Raw genomic sequence first — 21,291 nt, 5'->3', positions numbered from 1 at the left:
GCAGTCACCATCTGCAGTGATTTTAGAGCCCAGAAAAATAGTCTGCCACTGTTTCCCCGTCTGCCACGAAATGTTGGGACCGGATGCCATGATCTTAGTTTTCTGAATGTTGAGCTTTAAGTCAACTTTTTCACTCTCCTCTTTCACTTTCATCAAGAGCCTCTTTAGTTCTTCATTGCTTTCTGCCATAACAGTGGTGTCATCTGCATATCTGAGGTTATTGATATTTCTCCCGGCAATCTTATTCCAGCTTGTGCTTCATCCAGGCCAGCCTTTCTCTAGACAATAATAATTTGGGGGTAGGGAAGACTTAAGGGGTGGCAGGAACCTACAGTGGAAGGGGGACTTTCCTAGACACACCCCAATGACCTCATGGCTCTGCTGTCCATGCACTGGTCTGTCCTGTTCCAAGGAGGTGCCAGGGAGTTCAACTTCCTGGGAGGAGACACTGTGAGTGACTTCCAGAACAATGGCCTGGAAGTCAGTCTCAGCTTTGCCCAGAACTTGCTGTGTGACCTCAGGAGAATAACTCTCCTTCTCTGAGCTTCAGTTTGGGGTTTTGATTTTTATTGAACTTGCTTGTGAGCAACAGCCAAGTAGTCTGTGTAGTTTGTAATCAGGAATAAAAATCAGCCTCATAAAGCTTTCCTTCTAAAGAAAGCTGCCAAGGGGATGCCAGAATTCCCAAAGTCACATCAGATCATGAACTACAGGGCCGCTCTTTTCCTGAGAACTTAGAAGACAGCATGAGGTTAAACCCCCGCAAGCACTTCCTGACTGAGGGTTGTCTTGGACTGGAAATCTCTCTTCCTTTCTCAGGGTCAGAGGAGGGATCGCCTCACTTCCGAGAACAGGATGGGGATCATGGAGAAGCGATGTTCCCATGGAGAAGACGTCCCAGCCTAGTTAAGAATTAACTGTGTCCTTGAGCCAGCCCCCTCCCAGCTACAGGCAACTGTTCCCTCATCTTTCAGACAGGAGGGCGGGGAGGATGTCCCTGATCTCCTCCCATCCTGGTGAGTTACTCAGATTTAGTGCGTTTCCACTTGGGGCCCCTTAGGACTCTGAGAGCCACTTGCCTCTCTTCCACCAAACACAGGAGCCGGATGATGTGAAATCTAGGTGGGGGGTGGGGGGTGAGAGTTGGCTGAGATGACCTTTTGCTCAGGATCCCTTAGGGCCAGGGAAGGGGTCCCAGAGGCCACCTTCATCCTCTGTAACTAGCCACTGCAGCCAAATCTAAAGCCTCGCTCTGTCCACCTCTGATAGCTCAGCCAGCTCCAGACAGAGGGCAGTTCTACCAGATGCCACTGGAGGTGATCTTACCAAAGGCAGAGTGGTCTCTCTCTCTCATCCACCGGAGCCCTAGAGGAGAGACCAGGGCTGGCCCCACTCACCGTGCCAGCCTGGGCCAGCCATCTCCAGCAGAGAGCACTGACCCTAACGCGAAAGCTTCCCTTTTCAAGTGTCCAGATCTCTGCAAACCCTTCCTGGACATTCAAAGCCGACTTCTATCCTCCACATAAGCCATGGCTGGGTCTTCAAGATGTTAGAGACCCAGGAAAGGGACCCCCTGACTCAATAACTCTATCTTTCATACAAATGAGAAAAACTGAGGTCCAAACACGAACAAGGCTTGTCCAAATCACAACCCAAGTAGGAGATACAGGTAGAACCGGATTCCAGCCCCGGACACCCAGGGCGGGTCCTCACCCATCATCCATTCTTGCACAAGCACCCTTGCACAGTGGCTCTTGGGCAGGGGGTGGGGCCAGGATGAGGCAGACACATACCACTCTGTTTATCCCCTCTCCTTCCTCCCTCAACTCAGTTACTCTAGCCTCCCCCAGGTTAGTAGGTGTTAATCTGGGGGCCTCTGGATTCTACCTTATCAGGTGTCAGCAACAGAAACATGAGGGCCCAGAGCCTCCTCCTCCTGGTGGCCCTCCTGAGTTTGGGGAGCCAGTTACCTGCTGCCTTGGGCAGGAGGAAGGGAGGTGAGTATGGGTAGGTTCCTCTGCTCCAGGGACAGAGGTGGTTTCTACCTTTTAGGCAAGAATAAGGGTTTGGGGGAAGGCAGGCAATGAAGTGTAAGTGTGTGTGTGTGTGTGTGTGTGTGTGCGCCTGCTTCTTAGTACTTCCAGCAGCTTGCCTCTTGTCTGTACATCTTCATGCCTGTCAGCCTGCTTGCATGTGCAGCTGTAAATGTCTTCTTGCCAGTTTTCTGGTGCTTGCCTCTCTACACATCTGACTGTAGGACTGTGTTCACACACATGCATCTCCCTCTAGTTATAGGTGTAGCTTTGTGCCTGAGTGTTGGTGTGATCTGAGTCTGCCCATGTATCCCTAGGGACGACCGCACACATGTGTGTCTGAGCCTGCATGGGTGTCCATGTGAGAACTGGTGTCTTCCTGTGCCTCTGCGGAGGGTTGGAGGGGACGGTTGGTCCCCGCTCTTTGTGTCTCCATGGGGGTGTCTGGACCTGTGGGTCTGCACAGCAGGGAGATGATCTTTTCTGTCATCCTCTGTGGCCAAACAGGTCTGGTCTGGCCCCCTGCCCATCTTGTTTGTGTCCTTCTCCAGGCTTCTCTGTCTCCCAGCCCAATCTGTGAAAGGGACTCCGGAGTTGAGTAGGGGGCGTGGTCTCTTGGATTGGGGATCTCTCAGAAGGAAGCTCTACCTACCCTACCTCTCTTCTCCTCCGCCTCCTTTAAAAGGCTGAGTCTGACCTGTCAACAGTGGGGAGAGGCTGGGGCTGCAGAGATAGCCAGAAATGTGCCTCCCCACCCAGGCGATGCCTCCACCTCCATCCCTTCTGGGCCTGTAACACTCTGACCACACTGGTGTGTGTATATGACTGTGTCTCTGTGTATATGTCTGTGAGTGGGGAGCCTGATTTGGAGAGAAGGTGATGGAAGGCAGATGCAAACTTGAGAGTAATACACGGGGCAAAAAACAGGGCCTGCAAAGAGAAGCAGCTTGGAGCTGATAAGAAGCCGCAAAGTGGAAACACGGTAGAAGAAGAGACCAGACAGATGGGCTGAGGCCAGATCAGGCACGGTCTAGTTGCCCAGGTGGAGATTTTGAATTTAAAATTGTTTTTTTCCCTCTGCCTTTTATGTCATCTGAGTCTCAAATCAACCCTGAGAGGATGCAGTGTAGCTTCCCATTTCACAGAAAACAGGCTTGGAGTACAAACCAAACTAAAACAACAGCAACAAAAAAAGCCTTGCCGGCCATTTACAACAGCATGGATGGACCTTGAGGGCATTATGCTAAATGAAATAAATCAGACAGAAAGATAAATACTGTATGGTATCATCTAAAAAAATCAAGCTCATAGATACAGAAAACAGTTGGTGGTTGTTGCCAAAAGTAGGGTGCAGGGGTGGGAGTGAAATGGGTGAAGGGGGTCAAAATGTACACACTTCCAGATATAAAATAAGTCACGAAGATATAAGGTACAGCCTGGTGACTGCAGTTAATAATGCTACAATTCACATTTGGATGTAGCTGAAAGAATTGATCTTAAAAGTTCTCATCACAAGAAAAAAAATTATAACTATGTATGGTGACCGACGTTAACAAGACACTGTGGTGATCATTCTGCAGAACATACAAAAATAAATCATCACGTTGCACACCTGAAACTGATATATTACATTTCACTTTAGATGTCAATAAAAAAATAAATAAAAAACAAGCAAGTCCATTCCAAAATTTTTAAAAAATTGCAAACGATGGGCAAAGAAGTATGGAGTGGAGAATTTAGATTGCGCGATCCCCAGGACAGTGCTTATACTGAATTCTGAACTGCCTCCAGTGGCAAAATCTGGGGAGTTCTCTTACAGAGAAGTCTGGGGGCTGCCCACCGGATGACGGGCCCTGCCTCCTCTCGGTGCCTGACCAGTGTCTGCACGACAGCCAGTGTCCCTCAGGGATGAAGTGCTGTCGCCAAGCGTGCTTCCTCCAGTGCGTGCGGAAGGTCTCAGGTAAGGGTCCCCCTCCACCGTGCTGACTCCAGCCAGACCCCAAGCCCCAGGGCCGGTGCACCGGCAGGACTCCCCCGGTCCCTGTGTTGCAGTTAAGATGGGCAGATGCCCCGAGGACCGTCTGCGATGCCTGAGCCCTGCGCAGCACCTCTGCTCCAAGGACTCTGACTGCCAGGGCCGCAAGCGGTGCTGCCTGGGTGCCTGCGGCCGGGACTGCAGAAACCCTGTCTGAGGTAGGGCTGTGTGTGCTCGGGCCAGCTCCTCCCCTCTCTGAGTCCCAGCCCTAAGAGATCCCTCGAGTTCAGCCAGCTGAACAGGAACCTTCCCAGAAGCCTGGGCCTCCTGTGGCCAGCCCTGGAGAAGTGGATGGGGTGGGAAGGGTCCTCCTAGGATCACAGAGGAACCGGGTGTCCCTGTCCTCTTGTTGAACTTGTATCACCTGGACCACGGCCCTAACGCTCTGAGCTTCAGTTTGCCCCTGTGAAGGAGGGTGGGGAGTCCTGCCCTCCTGGCTGGGCTGATGGGGTCTGGATGGGGGAATCAGACCCAGAGCCCAGAGCTTTATCATGGAAAGGGGGTTAACCTGTTCCTTGTCTCTCCTCAGGCTAATTCTGGCTTAGGATCCATAACTCTGAACCATGGGATGGGGTTCTCTGCAGGAAGATATGAAGATGGGTGGGGTCTGGGACCCAGCAACCCAGAGAGAAGCTGCCCTGCCAGTGGAAATTCCAACCTTAATAAACTCTGTTCTAGAAGAATTTTCCAAACGTCAATCTGTTCACAATGTTCGCCATACCTGCAAAATAGCATCATGATATTTTGTGTATTGCCTGTACTCCTATTGACCTAATGTTTTTCTTCCAAGGGACTCACTTTTCTATAAAAATAAATTTACTTGAAAAGAGAAACTGGATATCACTACTTTAAATGGGATAAACAGGGTCACTTGTCACAAACAGAATGTAAGTGTAAAAGCAGATGCAACTAAAGCAATTAACTTCCATGTAAGTAAATCATGTCTGATTAAATGATATGAAATAATAATATTAGATTCTGGCTAGATACTGCCACCTCCCAGAACTGTGAGCCTGAAGCCTGCTCTCTGTCTCTGTTGTGATAAAGGATGATTAACGAGGGTTAAAGAGACGTTAAAGACACAGACCTCTAATCTGGGATATTCTTGCTGGTATACTCAGGATTGAAAAGAACTTTCTCAATGCAAGAGTCACTGGTGTACGATGTTGCATCCAGACTCACGCTAAGATCATTTCAAATTGCTCCACATTTGGGGAAATGTTGTCTGAACAGTTGAGATGTCATTATTTATGGGTGGGTCTTACTCTACCATTGGATAATAAGTCACTGGCCTCTATTTCTTGTGGGCCTGGTCCATGGCCAGAGCTTAATGAGTGGGGGTGTTAAGGGAATGACAGCCATCCAAGTGGCACTAGTGGTAAAGAACCTGCCTGCCAATGCAGGAGATGTAAGAGATTAGGGTTCGATCCGTGGGTCGGAAGAGGCCCTGGAGAAGGAAAATGGCAACCCACGCCAGCATTCTTGCCTGCAGAATCCCATGGAGAGGGGAGCCTGGTGGGCTACAGTCCATAGGGTAGCAAAGAGTCAGACACTACTGAAGCGACTTAGTTCACGTGGACACACACACACACACACAAACACACAGAGCCATCCCAATGGACATTCCTGAGAGTGATCCCCAGCAGACAGCAAGCAGGAAAAGAGGGAGGTCCATCCTACAACCAGAGGGAAATGAATTCTGCCAACACTCTGTGAGCTGGAAGAGAACCCCAAACCCCAGATGAGAACCACCACCCTGGCTGACACCTTAACTTCAACCTAGTAAGACACTGAGTAGAGAATCCAGCCATGCCATGCCCAGATTTCTGATCCACAGAAATTATGAGGTGATTAATTTCATATTTCTTCAAGTTGCTAGGGAGACCAGGTTCCAATCCCTGGTTGGGGAACTAGATCCCACATGCCCCAGCTAAGAGTTTGCATGAAGTGAAGTGAAGTCGCTCAGTTGTGTCCAACTCTTTGAGACCCCATGGACTGCCGCTTCCCAGGCCACTCCGTTCTTGGGATTTTCCAGGCAAGAGTACTGGAGTGGGTTGCCATTTCCTTCTCCAGGGGACCTTCTCAACCCAGGGATCAAATCTAGGTCTCCTGCATTGCAGGCGGACACTTGACCGTCTGAGCCACCAGGGAAGCCCTGGTGTTTGCATGCTGCAACTAAAAAAAAGAAAAAAGAACCCCGCATGTTGCAAGTAAAAGAGCCCACATGTGGGGCAAACCCTGGTGGTTTAGATCATAAAGATTCCACACACTGCAGCTAAGACCTGGTACAGACAAATAAATAAATATTCAAAACAACCAAACTCCCCAAAGAAATACCTGGATTTTGAAGACTTAGCACAAAAATGAAAATGTAAAATATATCATTCATAATTTCTTTATTGATTCCATGTTGAAATTATTTTAATAATATTGGGGTGAAACAAAATGTAGCAGTAAGACTAATGTTACCCCTTTCTTTTTACTGTTTTTAAAAGTTGCCTTAAGAAAAATTTAAGTCTATTTGTGGCTCACATTACATCTATCAGACAGTGATGGCGTAGAGGACTCAGAAGTCGACCATATGACCTTGAGCAAGTCACCTCACCTCTCAAAGCCTTACATTTCTTAGCTGCAACATTAGAAAAATAATAATAGTGCCTATGTCACAAACATTTTGCAGTTTAAGAGATGAGGTCTATGTGATATTTGAACCAAGGTAAGTTCCCAATAAATAAATCATTATTAATAACAATATCTGTAAAGTAGGAATCCTTTCTTGTATCCAGGTCCTAATCTTCAGGACCAGGCACACAGTAGGTGTTTAATAAAAGCTTGTGGGTCACACACCTTGACAAAGCTCTTTGGCAGGGTTCTATCTTACCCTTTCCACCATGAATCAGGAATCTGTGGGCAGGTGAGGACACTGAATTTCGGGGGCAAAATGATTTGTTTCAGGCTTCCCTGTTTCAACATGTCCCTGCTGAAATATTGGAATATGTGAGTCCCCATCCCAGGTCCACAAGGTCTAGCTAAGTGCCCTGAGCAAGTGACACTTGTGAAACAGGGAAGAGAAGACCCTGTCGGCAAGAACTTAGATAAGTCACCTGAAGCCCAGCCCCTGGCCCATATTAAGCACTCAACTAAGGAAGCTATTATTACTGCTGTCCTCTACAGGGACCCCCCCACCAAATTACCCCTCATCCCCTGGCCTCTGACTTGGTGAGGATGCCCGGGCTGTGGGGGTCCAGTCTCCACACACCCTGCTTCTTCTCTCAACCGAGTCAGGAATAGAAACCACCGCTTCCGGGCTCCCTCCCAGGGCAGCGGCAGCGATCAATAGACCTCAGCCACCGGGGACGAGGAAGGTTGGGCAGAGGCTGCAGGCTGCAGAGGCGCAGAGGGGCCGCGGGGCAGAGCGATCCCGCCGGAAAGCGGCTCTCCAGCCTCTGCGCCTTCGGGAACCACACGGCCCGCGGGCGCCCTGGAAAGGCCCCTACAGGTACGGGACCTCCCTTGCGGGGCGGGAAGCGAAGACTAGGTTAGGGGAAGGGGCGTGGGCTGCAAGAATAGGAAGCCAGGCTGCCCCCGGGGTTCCCAGTGCCCGCGGCCCCACTATGAGAACTCCCTCAAGGAGTGAGCAGCGTGGAACTGGCTGAGCTTTGGGGCTGTCCCATCGGCTCATCTGTACAGAAGGAGTCGAAAACCTCCCAGTCAGGGTTAGTGGAGGGATTAAACTCAGTGAAGTGTATCTAGAGCCCAGAGAATTGTCCAGCACATACTAGGTGCTCAAAATTAATATATGGAGCGTCTTGAATCAAAAAGTCTAGCCTCCAGCCTCAACTGTTCCATGGGGTAGCTGAATAATAATTTTCAGCAAATCATTTGATCTTTCTTACTGATATTCAGATTCTTGTCAGAGAAGGTTTGTTAAATTATTCATCCTGTTTCATAGAGCAGGAAAGTGAGTTCTAGAAAAAAGGAAAAAGAATTTGCCCACAGTCATGTGCCTAATGGGTGATGGAACTGGATTAGAAACCCCATCTTTTGAATCCAAGTCCAGTAGAGGCATAGGAGCTGCATCACATATATATTTATTGTGCACGAATTATGTGCCAGGAATGGTGCTGCCCATAAGCAATTCGCCTCATTTAATCCTCCAAACTTGTCATAAAACCTAAGATGTTCCCCAGTTCACAGATGAGAAAACCGAAGCTCAGAGAGGGGCATGATTCTGGTCAAGGTCAACAGTTAGTAAATGGCAGTCGCAGAATTTGAACCCAAGTGTAATGAGGGAAGTGCAATGAACTGACATTTATTGAGCATCTATTGTGTTCCAGGGGCCTCTGCACACATACTCACAATAACTCTTCACCGGAATGTATTATCTCCATTCTGTAGATAAGGGAACTAAAACCCAGAGCTGCAGGAGACTGGCCAGAGGTCACACAAGTGACGGAGGTAAGGACGAAATCCCCACCTACTTAAACACCAGGTCTAGGGTGAGTGACAGGTACTCTGCGTGCTTCCTGTCAGGCACTGGGCCAGCGGCTGGATAGGCACTCAGTCCCCGGTCCAGCCTGAGAAGCAGGCATTACTGAAGTAATCTCAGTAATCTGATGAGATTACTGAGGGTCAGGAGGTGAGTCACTAGCCCTTGAATCCAGCAGAGCTTGGAGGCAGTGAGCAGTGGAAGGAGCTAACATTTCCTGAGTATCCACTAAGGCTGATCATGTCCATAACCTACCTTAATCCTCCAGCTTTCGAGAGCAGGTGCTATTGTCTGCATTGTGAATTGTGCATCGTGCCAGAAATAGAAATCTGGAGAAAAGCATCTTCTTCAAGGCTCCAGCTGCATTGGGGTGGTGATAAGCCCAGGTTTGCCTGACTCTGGGAGACAGTAAAACAGGTGAAAGACTTACTACACCCCTTCTGGAGCCAGGCCTGCTAAAGGCATTAGATCATTTAACATTTTTAAGCACGCTTGGCAATGGTTGACAGAAGCTCTGAAAGGTGACATGACTTGCTTATGGTCACACAAGAGTGCCAAAATTCAGTCAGGTTGAATCTTATGGTTGCTGTGTAGTCACCAAGTTGTATCTGACACTTTGGGACCCTATGGACTATAGCCCGCCAGGCTCCCCTGTCCATGGGATTTTCCAGGCAATCTACTGGAGTGGGTTGCCATGCCCTCCTCCAGGGCATCTTCCTGACCCAGGAATCAAACCCATGTCTCCTGCATTAGCAGGTGGATTCTTTCCTGCTGAGCCCCCACGGAAGCCCTCTGACAGACTCTACAGATGTTTTAAAAAGTCTAAGCCAATGACTCGCAATCCTGACCGTGCATCAGAATCACCCTCCAAACTTGTTGAAACGCACACTGCTGAATCTCCTCCCCTGAGTTTGTGATTCAGCAAGTCCCCAGCAGGCTAAGAATATGCTGCATCTTTGACAAATCCCCAAGTGATGGTGACTCTGCTAGCTCAGGGAACACACCTTAAGACCTTCTGGTCTAAATTGATTCTCCCAATAACCCTAGATAGTAAGCATTGCTATCCCATTGTGTAAAAGAGGAAACTGAGGTTCAAAGTACTGGCTTGTCCAAGATCCCATAGGAAACCTCTGGTGTGCGAAAATCCAGGTTTGGGCAAGGAGACATACTGTATGGGCAGCCAGCAGGTGCCAGGACATCCTGCCTTCAATAGCTCTCATCATCCAAGGTACAGCTCAGCATTTCCTTTATGTAAATGAAGGAGGCAGACTCGGTGATTTGGCCAAAGACCCCCCCAGTTGGGGAATGAGAGATATTCAAACCCAAGCCTGACTCTTGAGGCCAGAGGGCACCTGACACTGTGCACCTATGGCATACCAGACGCTTGACATGGAGCCTCCAACACGCCTGGCTGGTGGATGGCGCAGGGGGGAATTTAGACCTGGTCTTTGGGGAAGGGGCTAGGCACTAGGGCTTCCCTGATGACTCAGATGGTAAAGCATCTGCCTGCAATGCGGGCGACCTGGGTTCGATCCATGGGTCGGAAAGATCCCCGGGAGAAGAAAATGGCAACCCATTCCAGCACCCTTGCCTGGAAAATCCCATGGACAGAGGAGCCTGGCGGGCTACAGTCCATTGGCTCACAAAGAATCAGACAGGACTGAGCGACCTCACTTTCATTTTGGGGAAGGGAGGTCCGAGGACGCCCCCTTCACCGTGACCCTTTCTGTCCGTAGGCCAGGGCGCCGCAGCCATGGTGAGCGAGTCCCCGGGGCCCGGCGCCCGGGTCCCCTGGCGGCGAAGCGACGAGGCGCTGCGCGTGAACGTGGGCGGCGTGCGGCGGCGGCTGAGCGCGCGCGCCCTGGCGCGCTTCCCGGGCACGCGGCTGGGCCGCCTGCAGGCCGCGGCGTCGGAGGAGCAGGCGCGGCGCCTGTGTGATGACTACGATGCGGCGGCGCGCGAGTTCTACTTCGATCGGCACCCGGGCTTCTTCCTAGGCCTGCTGCACTTCTACCGCACCGGCCACCTGCACGTGCTCGATGAGCTGTGCGTCTTCGCCTTCGGCCAGGAGGCCGACTACTGGGGCCTGGGCGAGAGCGCGCTGGCCACGTGCTGCCGCGCGCGCTACCTGGAGCGGCGGGTGACGCGGCCGCGCGCCTGGGACGAGGACAGCGACACGCCGAGCAGCGTGGACCCGTGCCCCGACGAGATCTCCGACGTGCAGCGCGAGCTGGCGCGCTACGGGGCGGCGCGCTGCGGCCGCCTGCGCCGCCGCCTCTGGCTCACCATGGAGAACCCGGGCTACTCGCTGCCCAGCAAGCTCTTCAGCTGCGTCTCCATCGGCGTGGTGCTCGCCTCCATCGCCGCCATGTGCATCCACAGCCTGCCCGAGTACCAGGCCCGCGAGGCGGCGGCTGCGGTGGCGGCAGTGGCCGCGGGCCGCAGCCCTGAGGGCGTGCGCGACGACCCGGTGCTGCGGCGCCTCGAGTATTTCTGCATCGCCTGGTTCAGCTTCGAAGTGTCGTCGCGCCTGCTGCTAGCGCCCAGCACGCGCAACTTCTTCTGCCACCCGCTCAACCTCATCGACATCGTGTCCGTCCTGCCCTTCTACCTCACGCTGCTGGCCGGTGCGGCGCTCCGAGACCGGGGCGGAGCGGGTGGCGAGGAGCTGGGCGATCTGGGGAAGGTGGTGCAGGTGTTCCGTCTCATGCGCATCTTCCGCGTGCTCAAGTTGGCGCGCCACTCCACCGGTCTGCGCTCGCTGGGCGCAACGCTCAAGGTAGGGGGTGGGGGTTTCAGGGAGGTGGGTGTAACCGTGGGGCGGGTGAGCAGGGGCCCTTCCTGGTCAGCGGTGTTCAGGCTCAGGATACAAGGTGTGCATTTCAACAGGAGGTCTTTCTGTTATCCATTTCCCAGGGCAGAAGGGGAAAATCGAGGCAGAGCTTAACGAAACCAAAAACATACACACACACACACAAAAAAAAACCAAGACAGATTATTTTGGAGCTATCTGTCAAAACATCGTTGTTGTCCAGTCACTAAGTCGTGTCCGACTCTTTGCAAGTCAACCATCATAAAAATACGCAAAGCAGGCTTCTCCCAGTGAGCCTTTGTGCTGGCGTTATCCGAGAACACAGGTATCATAGGTCTCTCTGCCTAGGTTAAGCCTAGCAGTGGGTCCAGAGCTAACACTTACTGAATGCTGCCTCTGTGCCAGTTTCATATCCATTCTCGATTTTATCCTCAGGAAGATGCTATTATTTATTCCCTTCCAGTAGATGAAGAAGCTGAGGTTCGAGGGTTGGCTTTTTAAAGCCTGGTTGCAACTTATTGAGCAGCTGCCCTGTGTCAGGCCCTGCACTGGGGGTGAATCCCTGCCCCCCCAAGCTTACCCTCAAGGGGGTGAAATTGACCTGTTTGGAGGAGGGAGGAAATGTGAACAGCTTGGATGAAGGTCTGGAGAGGAATAAGGGTGATGCTGGGAGGGGGACCTGGAGGGAAGGACATGCCCACTGAAGAGGTTGGAGAGGTAAGTGGGGCAGGGTACTGAAGGGCCCTCAATTTTTTTTAATATTTTATTTTAATTAATTTGGCTGCGCCAGGTCTTAGTTGTGGCACACCAGAACTCTTAGTTGGATCATGTGGGATCTAGTTCTCTGACCAGGGATTGACCCCAGGCCCACTGCACTGGGAACATGGAGTCTAAGCCAGTGGACCACCTGGGAAGTCCCTGGCCCACAGCTTTGGATTTTATTCCACGGGAATAGGGGATCCTGTGAGAGTTTTAAACAGGGTAGGTATTTCTATGACTACTTTGCAGATGTGGGAACTGAGGCTCCAAGAGGTGCCAGGACTTGTCAGAAGTTCCTCAGGGAGTAAGTGGGACAGCCCAGAGAGGAGTTCGGCTGGTCCTGACTCTAGCACCTCGGCTCTTTCTCCTGAAGGTCCATGCAACCCTGTTAAGAATCCCTAAAAGATGCTAAAAGGTCCCTTCCACGCATAGCTTAGGAAAACGTTTTGCATGCTCTTGTGGCAGGGCAGCTAGGATGCTGAATGCAAGCAGGACAGCTGGGCAGGATGCTGGGGCAGGTAGAGGGAATTCATTTGCCAGACTTCCTGAACTCAGCATCTCTCCAGCGCCCCAGAACCCTGCCTCCACCCTGCAGGGAGCCAGGGCCTGATGCTGCTAACTTTTTCAAGGAAGGAGAAGAGTATTGACCAAAGCAGCAGAGTCTGAGACACGGGTGAAAGACTCCTGATGAGGCCCCTGGCCAGCAGCCACTTTCTTATTACCTGGGCATTTGCAAAATCTCTGGCCCTACCGCAGACCTGGGCTTCTCTGATGGCTCAGCAATAATCTGCCTGCCAATGCAGGAGATTTGGGTTTGATCCCTGGGTTGGGAAGATCTCCTGAAGAAGGAAATGGCAACCCACCTGAGTATTCTTGACTGGGAAATCCCATGGACAGAGGAGCCTGGCAGGCTACAGTCCACAGGGTTGCAAAAGAGTCAGACACGACTTGACAACTAAGCAATAACCCCAGAAATACTGAATTGGTCCCCCCTACCTGATTTCTCTCCACCTTACGGGCTTCTGTGGTGGCTCAGATGGTGAAGAATCCACCTGCAATTCTGGAGACCTGGGTTTGATCCCTGGGTTGGGAGGATCCCCTGGAGAAGGGCATGGCAACCCACTCTAGTATTTTTGCTGAGAGAATCCCCATGGACAGCGGAGCCTGGCGGGCTACAGTCCACAGGTCGCAAAGAGTCAGACACATCTGAGCAACTAAGTACATCAGCAGACATGATGTCTCTCCACCTTATAGTTGGGAGGCCCTGTTCCAGACCAGGGGTTCTCAGCCCTGGCACTGGGGACATTTAGGGCCAGATAATTCCTTGTTGGTGGGGCTGTCCTGTGCATTGTAGGGTGTTTAGCAGCATCCCTGGCCTCTACCACTGATGCCAGTACTAGATGTTTCTACCTAGATGCCAATAGCACACCTGCCCCCAAAATGACTCCAGACATTGCTGCATGTCCCGTGGGGGCACAGTCACCCTAGAGAATCAGTGTCATAGGGCTTGATCTCAAGGGCAGAACAGATATACATGCGCACAGGCAAGTGCATTCAATAGGTGGTCCAGGGAACCTATGTATCCTCTCAGCTTCCTTGAGCGGCAGAAAATATTTTTGTCCTTATCAGAACTAGGACAGACCAAAGGACATGAGCCCACCTCTTTGCATTGTGGAATATAAGCTGTGGTTCTCTTGGTTCTGCAACAGTGGAAAAAATTATGAACTTTCCATAACTGGTTGCTGTCACCAGTGGCCCCTGCACTAGAAGAAATAGCCATGGCTTAGCTGGCAGGCACCTTGGACAACAGAAATCAGGCCTGTGTTCAATCCTAGGGCGATCTGCTGGCTATCGTAGTTGAAAGATCTTAGTGTGAAGCAGGGGGACCTGGGTGTTGGCATCAGTTCTGCTTTGCTGGATGACTTCAGGCCTGCCCCTAGGACTCTCTGAGCCTCAGTTTCCACACCTGCCCAACACAAGGTCTGTAAGCCCAACCAGCTCTCACGTGGCTTCCTGCATTCTCTTCCAGCACAGCTACCGTGAGGTGGGCATCTTGCTGTTGTATCTGGCCGTGGGGGTGTCCGTGTTCTCCGGCGTGGCCTACACAGCCGAGAAGGATGAGGACGTGGGCTTTGACACCATCCCGGCCTGTTGGTGGTGGGGCACGGTGAGCATGACCACCGTGGGCTATGGGGACGTGGTACCGGTGACGGTGGCTGGCAAGCTGGCAGCCTCGGGCTGCATCCTGGGGGGCATCCTGGTGGTGGCACTCCCCATCACCATCATCTTCAACAAGTTCTCCCACTTCTACCGGCGCCAGAAGGCTCTGGAAGCTGCCGTGCGCAACAGTGACCACCGGGAGTTTGAGGACTTGCTGAGCAGCATCGATGGGGTGTCAGAGGCGTCTCTGGAGACCTCTCGCGAGACCTCCCAGGAGGGCAGGTCTGAAGACCTGGAGGCCCAGGCCTCCAGTGGGCCTCCAAACACTCAGGTTTATTAAAACCAGGGCTCCATGCACCCCCTTCCCACACCCCTGCAGTCAGCTGAAATAGAGCAGAGATTCCTCCCCTGCTTAACTTCTTAGTGAATGACCTCACAGGATCACTCACTCTGGCCTCAGAAATGACACCTGGAGGCTGGGTCCTTTCCTCTAAAGACACAGGGAAGCATAGTGTTATCCTAGACTCTATGAGCCTGCAGAGCAACCCAAAGACCTTTATAAATGAACCTTCAAGCCACCTATAGTACAGGCATGAGCCAAAAAGGGAAAGTCAAAAGGATGCTAACAATTCCTGAACACTTCCTATCTGTTAGCCATGTCACATTGACCCTATGTTAGCAGATGAGAATTATCGACATTTCACAGATGAGGAAACTGAGGCTCAGAGAGGCACAATGACTTGCCTAAATATCACACGGCTAGAAGAGGTGGAGCCAAGGTTGGAATCCCAACTTGTTGATCTGCCAAGGCAAATATTTCTTGCTCTGGTCTTTCTTCTACCCTCACAAAGTTTGCAGGTGGTTTTAGGTGGTTCATGGGCCCCCAGAGTTGGTTCATGGTGTTAGACACTTCTGTTAGAGCTAGGGAAAGGACCAGACAGGGGATTCAGATGTAGAATCCCTGGACCTCATCTGTGGTTCTTTTCCAGGACCTTCCAACAAGAGTTAGCTCTCAAAGAGGAGGTCTGGGAGGAAGGACTAGGAGGCTGCCTCCTCAGTGGATGGGTAAGACTTGCTAAGCAATAGTCCTAAGGCTTCCTCCCAGAGCTGGCTTAAGATCCAGAAAATCTGAAGGGGCCCCGGCATGAGGCCTGAAGTCTAGACTCAGCTGTGCTAGGGCTGCTCCTTCTCCACATCTCAGCCCTTGTATCAGATGGTCACAGTCTGTGCCCCAGAGGGAGATGAAAGCCAAATGGTTCAGGGGTGGCATTGATTTAGAGCCAACTCAGCTCTGAAGTACTGATGGCAAGGAGCTACTGTGCCTGGACATCTGTCTCCCCTTCCCAGATCCCCTAGGCTGACCTTGGCAGGTCCCCTCTCCCCGTGACGCAGACCTCCAGCCCTGCCATGGGTCGCCAGCCAGGCAGATTCTTGAGTCTCCTGTCCCTTTTGGCCAGGTCCAGCTCTCTCACCTTTTCTGGGGCCATGTCTCTTATGACCTGCTGAATCCTCTCTCTACATGCTGAGAAAGTTGGGAGGGAAGGGTTCCTGCAGCCCTTTCCACATACTGTGGCTAGGAGAGCCATCACGGGACCATCATGGCTGGACTGTGGCTCTGTCTTTCCCTATGCTGAGCTCCAAGATGGAAGACACTGTCCCACTGAGCCCAGCTTGGTTCGGAACAGGTGTTTTGTCAATGTTGAATGGATTGACCGATTTGTACAGTCCACTGTGTGCTGGGTGCTGAGGAGAAAGAGAAAATAGAGAACTTGTCCTCAAGAAAGAGGGCGGAGATGAGCTCGAAAAGGAGGTTCTGCCTCCCTCCTCCTTGATTTTTGAGGATTTAAAAATGATTTCCTTATAGATTCTTTCCTCACTCATTCAACCAATACCTTTTGGAAGGGGCATAAGCTGGGACTACATGTGTGCCCTGCAGATGTATGTTGTTCGGCCGAACAGTATTTCTAGTGTATTTTTTAATTCAGACATCGTTGGGGCAGGCACGATGTCTCCAGTTCCCCATAGCAACCCCCACTTCCCACATACCTGCTCATACACATAGGCGCCAATGTGTCAGCCCCACCACTTCTCAGATCTACATCACCCACCTGGCTTTTGAATTATTAACTGCTTACTAGGTTCCAGAGATACAATGGGGAGGAAAATATATATCCCTGCGCTCATGAAACTTACAGACTAGTGGAGGAAGTGGATTTTAATCCAATAATCACATAAATATGTAATAGTTTTATGAAGTAAAGGGAACTGTAAGCCTGTAAGGGAGCAGGGACCATTAACCAAGAAGGTCAGAGAAGACTTTTCTGAGCAAGTGGTCACCCCATCATAAGGATAAATACCAAATCAGGCAGTGAGGCTGCCTGGAAGCATGTTTCAAGCAGAGGGAACAGCATGTGTGAAGGCCTTGGGTCCCATACAGGGCCTAGGACACAGTCAGCCCCCACAGGTGGATGGATTCTGGGTCTCCAGATTGGAGCAGAGACTGGAGCTAAGCCAAGAGGCTGCCTGTGAATTCACCACGCACACACCAGCCCTCCTACACACATAATTCCTAGCCCAGCTCTGCCCAGGTCAGGGCACAGAGACCGGAAGGCTGCATGCACCACCCTTACTGTCTTGCTGGACATACCAAGGAGCCAGATAACTTCCAGCCTTTGAGCCCCTAGAGCGGGTGTGAGGAAAGCTCAGGGAAGAATCGTCTGGCCTGCGTCCATCACAAGGCTACATGTAGTCCTGGCAGAAAAGCAACAGCTTACTCCCACTCCTGTGTATCAGTGAAAACCATGATGCAAATAAAGAGTCTGGGTCCAGGGACCTGTGTCTGCCTGTGTGAAGCTGGCTGGCTGGTGTGCGTTCTGGATGACTGGGGATGGAGGGTGACACGTGGAGTGACTCAGAATCTGCAATCTCTGGTTCCAGTCTTCAGTTAGGCACAGGTTATAAGCGATGGTGGTGCTAGTGGTAAAGAACCTGCCTGCCAGTGCAGGAGACATAAGAGATGCGGGTTCAATCTCTGGGTTGGGAAGATCCCCTGGAGGAGGGCATGGAGACCCACTCCAGTATTCTTGCCTGGAGAATCCCCATAGACAGAGGAGTCTGGCAGGTCACAGTCCATAGGGTTGCAAACAGTCAGGACTGAATTGACTTAGCACATAAGAGATAGGAACAGGAATCCAGCTGATTACTTAGTCAAAAAGCATAATTCGTTAGAGTAAATAATTGAAATGATGAACAACAGTTACAATAAGAGTTCTTTGTTTGCAAGCAAGAGAAACTGACTTCTTTAAAATGATACTTAATTTATTGGAAGGTATATTAGTTTCTGGTGGCTTCAAATTTTCTACAAATTTGATGAAACAAACTTGAAACAACAGAATTTACTCTCTCGCAGTTCTGGGAGCCAGAAATCCAAAATCAGAGTGTGAGCAGAGCCACATTCCCTCCAGATGCTCCAGGGTGAACCCCAGTCCTAGCCTCTTCTAGCTTGTGGGGGCTGCCAGCATCCCTTGGCTTGTGGCTGCATCACTCCAGTTTCTGCCTCTGTCATCACATTGCCTTCTCCTCTGTGTGTCAGATCTCCCAAAAACTCTTGTTCATAAGGAGACTTGTGATGGCATTTAGGGCCCACTAGGAGAATCCAAGATAATCTCATCTCAAGATCATTAACTTCACCACATCTGCAAAAAGACCCTTTGTCCAAATGAGGTAACATTTACAGGTTCCAGGGATTAGGATGTGAGCATATCTCTGGGACCACCATTCAGCCCACAACAGGAAGGTATTGGTGAAGTTCACAGGGGGCGTCTCAGGTGGTCCAGTGGTTAAGAATCTGCCTTTCAATGCAGGGGATGCAGGTTTGATGCCTAGTTGGGGAACTAAGATCCCATATACTTTGGAGCAACTAAGCCCTCTTGCCACAATTACTGAGCCCGTGCACTCTTACTGCTCTGAAGGAGAAGTGGTGTACCTCGATGAAGACTCACACAGCCAAAATCAAATAAAAAGTTTAAAAATGAGTGAAGTTCACCCAATCAAAGGAAAAGCTGGCCAGGCCTCAGGAAACATAGGAATGAGGGGAGCTCTAGGGACCTCAGTGGCAGGACCCATGAACCTTCTACTGAGGACACTGCCATTCAAATGATCCACGTCCAATCTCCTTCCTTCCCTGTATCCTTCTCCTTGTATCCTTCTCTCCAATCCCAGGAGAGAGGTGGATTTGTTTAGCTTGAGTCATATGCCTCTCCCTTGATGGGGGTGGAGAGCAGGGTACCTGGATAAACAGCTACAACAGATCACTTAGGGTGGAAGAAGGGTAGTTACACAAAGAAAATCCGCATGGTGTCAGCAAAATAAAGGGGAGGAATGTTAATAGGTGACAATTGCAGGTGTAATTACATTCCAACCCCTGACCGCCCACCACATCATAGGCTCACACCTTCTTCCCAATTCGCACAATTTTATAAATGTTTCTAACATGAGGAAACCATCTTGTATATAATTAAAAATATCCTTTTGTTCTCCAGGCCCTATTAATATGACTTAATCAATGCAGTGAATAAGTTTGATGTGTGGAACAAGGATGATCAGGGAATCAAAGTCTTCCTGCTGCAGAGCTGGAGAATTAAGGTCTCCCTGTGAGTTGGAAAACTGTTATCCTTTCCAGCAAACAGTAAAGTGCTTCCTGTGGTTTCAATTTCTTCAAATAGTGAAACCCTTAGATGTATATTAGCTCCAGGGACTGTAATTAGGAGCGTGTTTCTAACACAGAAGCTAAAATGGGAATTGCCACTTGATTAATGTCATTTTCTAAGACTCTTCTCATTTTGCACCAAACTGGAAAATAACAGTTTTGTTGTTTGTTTTGTTTTAAAATTCTATTTAATTTTATTATCTAATCCTTTAAAAAAAATTTATGTGGCTATGCTGGGTCTTAGTTGCAGTATGTGGGATCTAGTTCTTTGACCAAGAATCAAACCCGGGCCCCCTGCGTTGGGAGCAAGGAATCTTAAACGCTGGGCCACCAGGGAAGTCCCCTAATGGTGTTTTGATAGGAGTCATCACCCTGCAGGAGTTTTGGTAGAAGCACTAATCTTTCAGCCTCCCTAAAGATATGGCATCTCTGTTGAGTTCTCTATTTTGAAACAGTTAATTGAATTCTATTGGCCTTTTGTATTATAATGGCCTCCATGGGTCTGGAGCCAATGTAGGGATCTTTTCCAACTATCACTCTGAAACTGAAGATACAGGATAGCTTTGGGATCCCACTAGACCTCCAGTGATAGGGACCAAGGTCAAAACATGGTTTTTCACATGACTGGTGGACCTACAGTGGTCCTCTGGGTCCCTGAAAATTGGTAGTAGCTCAAAGTCTTCATCCAAAGTTCCCTAGAAGATTTGGGTCTTACCCTTTCTTCCACACCCAGTTACCCTGGAAAATGGCCACAAGTCCTCCTGCAAGAGAAATGTTCACATTCCACTCATGCCAGAGTCCTTCCTCCAGGTTAGTTGTGTATACTTCATTCCATCAATAAAAGAACTCAAGCCTGGGTGTTGGGTGGTGGTTTGTAACTATCACAGTGGCTTAAGTCAGGGCCCCATTCACAGTCTCTTATTTCAGATCAGAAAACAAAGACCCAGGGAGGTCCACAGTCATACTTGAGTTTGTTTGTGTGGAGATGAGCTTTTTAGCTCAAATAAGGACCAAGCAGGGTGTTCATGGGCTTTCCTGGTGGCTCAGATGGTAAAGAATCTGCCTGCAATGCAGCAGACCCAGGTTTGATCCCTGGGTTGGGAAGATCCCCTGGAGAAGAGAAATGGCTACCCACTCCATTATTCCTGCCTGGAGGATCTCATGGACAGAAGAGCCTGGTGGGCTACAGTCCATGGGGTGTTGGACCCAACTGAGCGACGAACACACACAGTCACACACTGTGTTCATACTGGGAAGTGGAGGTGGAAGGGAAGCTGGTTGACTCATAAGGTACTTTTTGAGGCTCTCAAGAGTAAAGATCATCCCTGGGGGCTCAGATGGTAAAGCATCTGCCTACAATGTGGGAGACCTGGTTCAATCCCTAGGTCAGGAAGATCCCCTGGAGAAGGAAATGGCAAACCATTCCAGTACTCTTGCCTGGAAAATCCCATGGAACAGAGGAGCCTGGTAGGCTACAGTCAATGGGGTTGCAAAGAGTCTGACACGACTGAGCGACTTCACTTCTTATGGACTAATAATAACCACCCTTCATGTATCTGGCACACTACAGTTAAAGTGATTTCACGTCCTTTATCTCATACCCTTCTCACAATAACCCTGCAAGGAAGCAGCAACAGTAATAAAATAGTGTAATCATTATTGGGCAGATTCAGGAAACTAGTCATAGTCAAAAAGTACTGAATAAAAAAGAGAAGTGAATCAGGGATTCAAGCTCGGGCTTCCTAATACTGTCGTGTTCTCACCTGGCATCACGTCCCACTGTCATCACTTTCTCTGCCAAACTTAACTCCTCAGGGATCGCTGAAGGAAGTGACTTTGAAATGTGGGTCCTGCTATGAATTGCTTCTTTCCTCCGGGTTCTGGGCACTGTGCTTAGGTGCTGGCTGGGATGGTCCTTGATGACTACCAGCCCTCTTATTTCAGGCCAACCAAGTCCTGTGCCTGAGTGTAGAAAGAATTTTCCAGAAAGTTTTAATAAGCTGAGAAGCTAACCTCATATGGCAGGAGCCTTTGAGATGAAAGGGACAGTGTCTTTCAGAATCATGACTGCTAGAAATGAGGAGTAGGACAAGGACAGATGTTGACTGGTGCTCTTGTTCCAAAGGAATAGGTTCAGAACCTTCAGGAAATCCATGCACTGAGGAGGGACTGGGCACAGCTTGCTCTTGGAGTCAGATCTGGTTCGGATATTGGCCCTGCCACTTACCAGCTGCATGACCTTGGATGGGACCTGTTGGGTCTCCAAGAAGCCCATCTCAGGGTCAACCTCCAACC

General features: G+C 50.3%; 3 protein-coding genes across 4 annotated transcripts in view; all 3 read left to right on the top strand.

The window, feature by feature from the left end:
* Positions 1–5,193, top strand: part of LOC122448931 (WAP four-disulfide core domain protein 5-like) — a 44,053-nt gene extending 38,860 nt beyond the window's left edge. The window contains exon 5 of the mRNA XM_043480588.1: positions 4,598–5,193. The gene's annotated coding sequence lies outside the window, so the exon portion shown is untranslated. The remainder of the gene's footprint in view (positions 1–4,597) is intronic.
* On the top strand, positions 1,817–5,193 carry WFDC5 (WAP four-disulfide core domain 5). The gene is made up of 4 exons (XM_043480044.1): positions 1,817–1,997; positions 3,853–3,993; positions 4,086–4,226; positions 4,598–5,193. The coding sequence occupies exons 1-3, from the start codon at positions 1,913–1,915 to the stop codon at positions 4,223–4,225; spliced, it is 366 nt and encodes a 121-aa protein (XP_043335979.1). The 5' UTR covers positions 1,817–1,912; the 3' UTR covers position 4,226; positions 4,598–5,193.
* Positions 5,194–7,429: 2,236 nt separating this feature from the next.
* Positions 7,430–17,120, top strand: KCNS1 (potassium voltage-gated channel modifier subfamily S member 1). 2 transcript variants are annotated; one of them, XM_043480041.1, is made up of 4 exons: positions 7,430–7,567; positions 8,406–8,526; positions 10,294–11,336; positions 14,158–17,120. In XM_043480041.1, exons 2-4 carry the CDS (start codon positions 8,445–8,447, stop codon positions 14,626–14,628), a joined length of 1,596 nt encoding a protein of 531 aa, XP_043335976.1. In that variant the 5' UTR covers positions 7,430–7,567; positions 8,406–8,444; the 3' UTR covers positions 14,629–17,120. The 2 variants fall into 2 exon arrangements, with proteins under 2 accessions (XP_043335976.1, XP_043335977.1); XM_043480042.1 differs by having other exon boundaries at positions 7,479–7,567; positions 8,467–8,526.
* The last annotated feature ends 4,171 nt before the right edge of the window (positions 17,121–21,291 follow it).

This window comes from Cervus canadensis, chromosome 10 (genome assembly GCF_019320065.1).
Source record: "Cervus canadensis isolate Bull #8, Minnesota chromosome 10, ASM1932006v1, whole genome shotgun sequence".
In the NCBI taxonomy this organism is placed as follows: Eukaryota; Metazoa; Chordata; class Mammalia; order Artiodactyla; family Cervidae; genus Cervus; species Cervus canadensis.
The sequence above is the reverse complement of the archived record's forward strand: the minus strand, read 5'-3'. Positions and strand labels throughout refer to the sequence as shown.